At 48.2% G+C, this 10000-nt stretch overlaps 1 protein-coding gene across 1 annotated transcript in view; it reads right to left on the bottom strand.

Annotated features, from left to right (window-relative positions):
• The window catches only part of LOC143287780 (uncharacterized), a 16658-nt gene that overhangs the window by 4850 nt on the left and 1808 nt on the right, over positions 1-10000 (bottom strand). Inside the window, exons 2-5 of the mRNA XM_076596064.1 lie at positions 7980-8249; positions 5056-5329; positions 3171-3437; positions 1664-1719 (exon numbers count right to left, since the gene is read on the bottom strand). Of these exons, the coding sequence (XP_076452179.1) occupies positions 1664-1719; positions 3171-3437; positions 5056-5329; positions 7980-8159 (777 nt within the window). The 5' untranslated portion in view covers positions 8160-8249. The remainder of the gene's footprint in view (positions 1-1663; positions 1720-3170; positions 3438-5055; positions 5330-7979; positions 8250-10000) is intronic.

Genomic DNA, 10000 nt, shown 5'->3' with positions numbered 1-10000 from the left:
GTGTGTGTGTGTGTGTACCTATCACACGGAAACACACCACATATTCAGATGACACAATATTCCACTGTCACTTTATTCACACGACGAGAGTGCGACCAGAACAACAATCAGACATAAACGTCAGCTGAATGAAAAACACCTTGTCAGTACTCGCCCTATCCACAAATAAATAAAAACAAAAGGTTGGAGAGATTTTTATTCGGGGGGGTGTGGGGTTGTTGGGGGTGAGGGGGTGGGGGGGGGGGGGGGGGGCGGGGGGCAGAGAGAAAGACAGAGACAGACACAGAGAAACACACAATGAATTAATGAATTTTTGAATAAATCATTATTTCAGAGAGAGACAGAGACAAAGAGACAGAGACAGACACAGAGAGAGACAGACAGACAGAGAGAGAGAGAGGGAGAGAGAGAGAGAGAAAGAAAGAGAGAGACAGAGACGGAGAGAGAGACAGAAAGAGATACAGAGAGAGAGAGAGAGAGAGAGAGAGAGAGAGAGAGAAAGGGGGGGGGGGGAGGGGGATAGGGACAGAGACAGAGAAACTCGGGGAACGGCATAGAAAGAGAAGAGACGTTCACAGTACCAAGAAAAAGACGGAGAGACAGAGAGGCAGAGAGACAGAGATGCAGAGAGACGGAGAGACAGAAAGAACCGAAGAAAAGTTTTCTTATGCGTCTGCTCTGGTCCAACAATGCCAGTGCATCCAACAACAGTCTGAATGTATGATAGTCTGTTGTGTTCGACAATGACCATCAAAACAGGAAGAGGAGACAACAACTGCTGTCCCGGTTATGTAGGCCAAATTTTGATTGAATTTATATATATTCAGTGTGTCTTGCCCAAGTTACGCCCCCGGCCCCGCTCTCTTGGCCAGGAGGACTTTAGGACAGTCAGCATTAGGGAACTGGAAACGAATGATGAGCGCCCAATGGCAGCCGTCAGTCGGCTCTATCCAGGTGGACAGCCAGTTGTGTAAAAATGACCTCAGGTTTGTAAAGGGCTTTGAGCTTGGTCTCCGACCGAGAGGAGGCGCTATATAAGCATCCATATCATCATCATTATCATCATCATCATCATCGACATCAACTGGGGCAGCGTTGGCGCCTGCAGAGATGCCAACCCCTGTTAAGTCTTTGAAGGAACAAATCAGGAAATTTGAAAGAACGTTTTAAATGTGGTAGGAACACTCGGACCCCCGAGCCACATCAGCGAACGTGCATTTTATCTACAATGTATACAAACCCTTGAGCCTAATCTGCAGCACAGTCAAACTGCTACAAGAGGCTGTTTGCAAATGCTATATTAGGTCTGTTTTTCACTGTCCAGTCTCTTGTGACCGTGCTACATAGTCAAAAATGTATGTGTGTGCAGATCTTTGTGTGTGTGTGTGTGTGTGTGTGTGTGTGTGTGTGTGTGTGTGCGTGCGCGCTTAGTGTTGATTTCATCAAGATTTTGCGCCTTATAAATACCACAATTATTGTTGTTATCATCATCATCATCATTATCATTATTATTATTATTATCAGTGTTATTACTATTATTATTATCATTATTTAATGAACTCGTCGGAACAATTTTGACGTTGATGTAACGTCGGAACAAACTGAGATCGAGCGTAAGAAAATACGGCGAAATCCTAACAGTTGGCATCTCTGTAGGCCTGACGGACAGGCGACGACACAAGCAGCCTATCACCCGGAGGTCACCGTGCTCTGCTGCCGCTGTAACAGAACCGTGGGTGGTGGCGACATGTTCAAGAAATCGCTGTCCACACACACAACAACTCTCTCTCTCTCTCTCTCTCACACACACACACACATACACGCACACGCACACATACACACACTTTCCCCTCTCACTTCCTGACACACATCCTCGCCACTTCCTACCAGCCCCCCCCCCCCCCCCCCCCCCCCCCCCCCCCGCCCCCAAAACCCCTCCACTTTCTTTTGCCTGGAATGGATGTACAACGCCTTCACACTCACGCGCGTAGCTTTCTATTGAAATGTTCCCGGTTCAGAACAAAAACAAAAACCAAAAAAAAACCCAGGAGGGACAAAAAAAAGCCTTGTACATAGATATGAAGCACATAGAATACCTTATGTTACTGGAAAATGATCCAAAACATGCAATTATTTTTTTTTAAATGTAAACGATTATGTTATGTCATCAAATGCTTAACACGTTCATAACTGCAGTCACCAATGTGAAGAAAAAAAAGAAGAGAAACATCATATAATAGGAACAGGCAATGTATATTTGTCATATTACAAGCCACCCGAAGTTTTGGGCGCTAAATAGTTCTTCGCGTGTATTATGTGGAACGAGAGAGAGAGAGAGAGAGAGAGAGAGAGAGAGAGAGAGAGAGAGAGAGAGAGAGAGAGAGAGAGGACTGATATCCATCCGTGTCCTGTCTCTTATTCAGTCGAACTTTCCCGGTCTGTTCAGATTTTCAGTTCATAATACTTGCAATCAACAGTCGACACCAACGCTGACTTGGTGACGTAATCGTACAACAGACAGTCAATCCGTGACGACACTGTGGTTTTGGTGACGAAAGATCGACACAGAGATGTTTGTGTGCATTCCTTGGCGCAGCCGAGCTGGGTGGTTGTTACGACAGATTTGATTGGAGGACGAACGGACGATGATGGTTGGGCGTTTCTTTCAACCAATCGGAATCCTTTGTTTCGCATCTCCATCTCCTGGACGCAAGTTGCATTCTCTGAAATCAAAATCGGATGTGTATGTGTGTGAAGATGGCACACACACACACACACACACACACACACACACACACACACACACACACACACACACACACCTTTCTTTCAGAAACACACACACACACACACACACACACACACACACACACACACACACACACACACACACACACACACACACACACACACACCTTTCTTTCAGAAACACACACACATACACACACACACACACACACACAGACCCCCCCTCCCCCCCCCCACACACACACAGAGCCAGACAGACAGACACACACACCTTTCTTTCAGAAACACACACACACAGACACCCCCCCCCCCACACACACACACAGACAAACAGACACACACACACACACACACACACACACACACACACACACACACACACACACACACACAACCCTCCACCGCTCCCCCCCCCCACCCACCAGAAGACGCTGTAGATCCATACAGTAGACACAGGTCCAACAGAGAAGAAGCGTCTGGCGATGGGGGGGTGGTGGTGGTGGTGGTGTCCAAGGCGACAGGGAAGAGCATCAGGCAGCCCATGGCCCCGCGGTACCCGGCACCCCCATCTGCGCGCCGCCCTCCCAGGCTGAGGCGGCCCTGGCCCAGTGGCGCTGTAGGCGGGGTGGACGACTCTGTGCACACCCCGCCCGTCCACACTGAGGTGTTGACCGAGACTCGAACCGCCTCTGTGGTGATGATGATGGGTTATGTTTATATTATATCATCATCGTCATCGTTATCGTCGTTGTCAATGTCATCGTCATCATCGTCGTCGTCGACGTCGTCGTCATCGATGTTGCCTTCTTCATCATCATAAACATAGCCACCGACGTCATCGTTATTAATCCCATAATCATCATCATCGTCGTAGTCGTCATCGACCTCGTCGTCGTCTTCAACATCAGCTACAGCATCAGCAGCATATTATTTACAATTGTAGTAGCAGTAGCAGCAGCAGCGGCATCAGCATACATTACATATGTCGTAGTAGTAGTAGTAGTTGTTGTTAAGAGGAAACGCCGACAGTGACAACAAAAATAATGATAATGACATCGTCGTCATCATTACCACCACTACCACATCCACCACCACCATTATCATCACCACTACAACCATCATCATCATCATCATCACCATCACTGCCATCATCACCATCATCATCAGCACCACCACCACCATCATCACCAAAACCGTCATCACCACCGCCATCATCATAACTACCATCAGCACCACCACCACCACCATCTGACTGACCATGGGCAGAGGACCGAACGTTGACCCATCATCGCCACCACCACCACCACCTCACTGCCTGTAGGAAGAGGACCAAATGGTGACCCTTCATCGCCACCACCACCACCACCTCACTGCCTGTAGGAAGAGGACCAAATGGTGACCAACCACCACGATCTTCACCATCACCACCACCACCACCACCACCACCACCTCACAGACTGATCGTAGGCAGAGGACCAAATACTGACCCTCCACCACCACCACCATCACCATCACCACCACCATAATCACCACCACCACCACGATCACCACCACCACCACCATAATCACCACCACCACAATCACCACCACCACCACCACCATAATCACCACCACCACCACAATCACCACCACCACCACCATCACCACCACCACCATCACCACCACAATCACCACCACCACAATCACCACCACCATCACCACTACCACCACCACCACCACCACAATCACCACCACCACCACCACAATCACCACCACCATCACCACAATCACCACCACCACCACCACCACCACCACCATCACCACAACCACCACCACCACCACAATCACCACCACCACCACCACCACCACCACCACAATCACCACCACCACCACCATCACCACCACCACTACCACCACCACCACAATCACCACCACCACCACCACCATCACCACCACCACAATCACCACCACCATCACCACAATCACCACCAACACCACCACAATCACCACAACCACCACCACAATCACCACCACCACCACCACAATCACCACCACCACCACCATCACCACAACCACCACCACCACCACAATCACCACCACCACCACCACCACAATCACCACCACCACCACCATCACCACCACCACTACCACCACCACCACAATCACCACCACCACCACCACCATCACCACCACCACAATCACCACCACCATCACCACAATCACCACCAACACCACCACAATCACCACAACCACCACCACCACCACCTCACTGACTGTGAGCAAAAGATCAAATAGTGACCCACCACCACCACCACCACACAGACTGACCGTCGACAGAGGACCGAATGGTGACGGAGGTCCAGGAGTGGCTGGTGAGGGCGACCCCTGGTAGCAGGAGCTGGGTGCAGAGAACAGGGGCCGCAACCGCTGCAGACTGGTCCACAGACCACACCGCCACCTCCACACCGCCTCCTCCTCCTCCTCCCCCACCAGCAGCAGCGAAGCCCACCTGCAGTCTGGAGATGCGGACGGAGGTGGTGTCGGTGGTGGGGGCGTTGCCGGCGGTGTATTCCAGGATTTGTCCTTCACCGTGTGGGTCTGGCTAGAAGGTCATTGATTGGGGGTCATGAGATGGTTTGTGCATTTAGTGTTATCATTGATAGTAGTTGTTGTAGTAGCAGTAGCGGTATTTTCCTTTCTGTTATGTTGTTTTATGTGTTATTGTTATTGTTGTTGTTGTTGTTGGTGTTGTTGTTGTTGTTGTTGTTGTTATTATTATTATCATATTCTTATTTTATTTTGTTTCATGTTTGTTGTTTGGCGATAAAGAAGCTATTTTTTTTCTTATCATTATCGTTTGAAAAAAAGAAAACAAAAAGGTTGTTTTTTTTTGCATGGTGAACACAAAAGGTGAATGTGGGAATGAAGAAGAAGAAGAAGAAGAAGAACAACAACAACAACAACAACTTCTTCTTCTTCTGCATTCACTCGTATGCACACGAGTGGGCTTTTACGTGTATGACCGTTTTTACCCCGTCATGTAGGCAGCCATACTCCGTTTTCGGGGGTGTGCATGCTGGGTATGTTCTTGTTTCCATAACCCACCGAACGCTAACATGGATTACAGGATCTTTAACGCGCGTATTTGATCTTCTGCTTGCATATACACACGAAGGGGGTTCAGGCACTAGCAGGTCTGCACATATGTTGACCTGGGAGATCGTAAAAATCTCCACCCTTTACCCACCAGGCGCCGTCACCGTGATTCGAACCCGGGACCCTCAGACTGACAGTCCAACGCTTTAACCACTCGGCTATTGCGCCCGTCCGGGAGCGCATTGACATGCGTATATTTTCCCCCACCAGTTTCAGTTTCTTTTAGGGAGGCGTCACTACCTTTGGACAAATCAATATGACAATGATCATGCAGCACGGCATCTGGTAGGCAGGTGCATGATCAGTAGCATTACTCAACGTCCTAGTCAAACCTTCAATGGATGGATACTGTGTTTGTATCAGAGTGGACTTTTTCTGCAGACATTTGCCTGAGGACGAATCTTGTGTGGTCAATTGTTGTTTTCAGTGCGCCAAAAGTAGGCTGCACATGCACGTGGGACTTCAGTTTATCGTTTCATCCGAATGACAAGACTGTCAGTTTCAGTTTCTCAAGGAGGCGTCACTGCCTTCGGACAAATCCAAGCGTAATCGTTTTCCTATTAATATGGATCTTCCTGTAGAATTTTGCCAGGGACGACACTTTTGTTGCCATAGATTCTTTTACCTGTGCTAAGTATATGTAGCACACGGGACCTCGATTTATCGTCTCGTCTAAATGACTAGCGCGCATACCACCACTCGCGGTCTTAATGGAGGGGGAGAAAATTCTAGCGACTGTGGGAAATAGAGCACTACCAACACAATACACATGCATGGTGTTGATCAGTGTGTCGTGTTCGACTATCTGACTATCAGGACGATAGGGAGGCAGCTGGTGACCCGACAATCTAGGCTAGAATTTGATTTATAGTGGAGAGTGTCTTGCCCAACATACATTCCCACTCTCTCGCTCAAAAGGGTCTTTGAACAGTCGGCTGGTTCCGAAAGGCCAGCCAGCCCTGAAGGCTGCAGCACTAGGAGCCAGTGCAATCTTGCCTCCCAGTTTGAGAGTCAAACCCTTCACCAAAGACTAAGCTGTAAATGAATTCCCACTGCAGTGAAGAAAGTACTGATCGCACAGCTCTCACTTTGCTGTTTGTCCAAATGTAAACTTGTATCATTGGTCTTGTGCTCCTTGTAGGAGATGTGTAGTAGTCTCCTCAAGCACTTGGTTTCGAATGCTTAGATTCTGTCCATGTCTCACATCCATATAAGAGGATGGAGACCACTAGTGACTTGTAGAGCAGGAATTTTGTGTGGAATCTGATGTTGCTCTTCCATACCCTGTTCAGTCTGGCCATCGCTACCGTTGCAGAATTAATCCTATTTCGGATTTCTGCTGTGCAGGTGCCGCCTTTGGACTACTACACATCTCCTACAAGGAGCACAAGACCAATGACTATGTGCGGAACCTGGTCAGCAACCTTGTTGGGCCCCAAGAACCACTGCTGGCGACTGTCAAACGACGGAAGATGGCATGGTTTGGTCATGTCATACGACATAACACCCTCTCCAAAACCATCCTGCAAGGGACTGTAGAGGGAGGGCGCAGACGGGGGCGGCAGAGAAAGAGCTGGTCCGACAACGTCAAGGAATGGACCAAAATGACGATGCCAGATCTCCTCACGACAGCTGCCAACAGAACGGCGTGGCGAGCTATGACATCTTCCTCATGTCCCCCCAACGACCCCAGCGGTCAAGGGAATGAGTGAGTGAGTGAGTGAGAGAAACTTGTATCAATCCATTAGGGTAGGTATGCTAAACTGTGAACGTTCCACTCGAAGCGAACAACTAAACTTGTGTATTATACAGATAACAGTTTGTTCCGTCGTCAAGCGTTTCTCCGTTCTGTTTTTCAAGACTTTCTCCGATTTGTTGCACCAAAAGTTCGTCTGCTCCTTCTTTTCAACGTTTTTCCGACGGTTGAACTAGCTTGGGTGTCTAAGGGTAAATGCGAACAGGCAAGTCTTACTGTCCAATGTACACGAACCGTTCGCAGTTACACGCTGTTCGCAGTTACGCATACCTACCCTGTATTAGACGAGCGTTCGGACATGATTCACACCACACCACAATACAACACAACACTTCACTACCTTCAGAAACAGAACCAGGGTGAAACTTCCACCAAAGAAGGAATCATTCACGGCCAGTTCCAGACCAGAAGACAGAGAGCCATCGAAGTAAAACTGACGAAGATGAGGCCCCATCAGGGTTGAAGCGTACTCGTCGAGGCGGTGACAGCTAGCCAGGGAGGGTGGAGATATGGGCGACATCCCTGACAAGGCCTCAGTTGCCTATGGTTACGTTGGTCAGTGGCCAGCAGTACGCCGGAGTCGAAGATGATTTTGTGCATGTTGTAGTGTCTGCAAATGCGCGAGCACACGTGCACACATTTACGCATGAGCACACACAGACACACACACACACACACACACACACACACACACACACACACACACACACACACACATATATATATATATACACACACACAACACGCGCTGTTAAAATACAAAGAGGACTTATTATTGACATGCTCTAAAGATACCTATCATTCTCCAATCTACATTCACGGTCTTACCAAACAAAGACAAGAGAAGTCCGCTCCTCTATGATTATGATCTTGCTAAACAGTTAAGTAAATCCAGTGTAGAGCAGACATCTGCGGCTGTCCTTTTCCCTCTTCTTCTTCTTCGTTCGTGGGCTGCAAGCCCCGCATTAATTCCCATGTACACGAGTGGGCTTTTACGTGCATGACCGTTTTTACCCCGTCATGTAGGCAGCCATATTCCGCTTTTGGGGGTGTGCATGCTGGGTATGTTCTTGTTTCCATAACCCACCGAACGCTGACATGGATCACAGGATCTTTAACGTGCGTATTTGATCGTCTGCATGCGTTTACACATGAAGGGGGTTCAGGCACTAGCAGGTCCGCACATATGTTGACCTGGGAGATCGTAAAAATCTCCACCCTTTACCCACCAGGCGTCGTCACCGTGATTCGAACCCGGGACCCTCAGATTAAAAGTCCAACGCTTTAATTAACCACTCGGCTATTGCGCCCGTCATTCTTTTCCCTCTATTCCTAAGGTTTTACCAAACAACATAGCAGAGAAATTCCATGTAGAACACTGCAATTCCTTTCCCTCTATATATGTGAAGGACCTTTTAAGAGGCAGAGCAGAAATGCACACTGTTCCCTCCCCTCTTACAAACATGGTCTTACCTAATACGTCCAATGTAGAAGAGCATTGCTATCCTTTCCTCTATTGATGTATAGTCTAACCATAAGGTAAGAGAGTCCAAAGCAGGGCACTCATTTGTCTCTCTTTTTTTCTCTCCATATCTATTTGTATTTGTATTTCTTTTCATCACAACAGATTTCGGGCTGCTCTCCCTAGGGAGAGCGCGTCGCTACATTACAGCGCCACACATTTTTTTTTTTTTCCAGCGTGCAGTTTTATTTGTTTTTCCTATAAAAGTTGATTTTTCTACAGAATTTTGCCAGGAACAACCCTTTTGTTGCCGTGGGTTCTTTTACGTGCGCTAAGTGCATGCTGCACTCGGGACCTCAGTTTACCGTCTCATCTGAATGACTAGCGTCCAGACCACCACTCAAGGTCTAGTGGAGGGGGAGAAAATATCGGCGGCTGAGCTGTGATTCGAACCAGCCCGCTGAGATTCTCTCTCTTCCTATGCGAACGCGTTACCTCTAGGCCATCACTCCAAACAGATAGATGAGAGAAGCCCATTCGAAACACCGCTGTCCTTTTTCCCGCTATACCCATGGTCTACTGTGGAACACACACACACACACACACACACACACACACACACACACACACACACACACACATGTGAGCCCTGCTGACCTACGGACTTACCAAGCAGCGGAACACAGAAATCCAATGTTGAACACTATTCTTTTACGAAGAAGGAGAAGAACAAGAACAATGGTACCTTTTCCCCGATCTATAGCTATGGTATTTCCGAACTGTGGAACACAGAATTCAACTGCAGAAAAGAACACCGCTGTCCGTAGCCCATTTATATCTATGGTATTTCCGAACAGTAGAGCTCAGAATTCAACTGTAGAAGAGAACATCGCTATCCT

Source organism: Babylonia areolata, chromosome 11, assembly GCF_041734735.1.
Source record: "Babylonia areolata isolate BAREFJ2019XMU chromosome 11, ASM4173473v1, whole genome shotgun sequence".
Lineage (NCBI taxonomy): Eukaryota > Metazoa > Mollusca > Gastropoda > Neogastropoda > Buccinidae > Babylonia > Babylonia areolata.
Note: the sequence above shows the minus strand (reverse complement) of the source record. Positions and strands in the feature narration are given on the sequence as shown.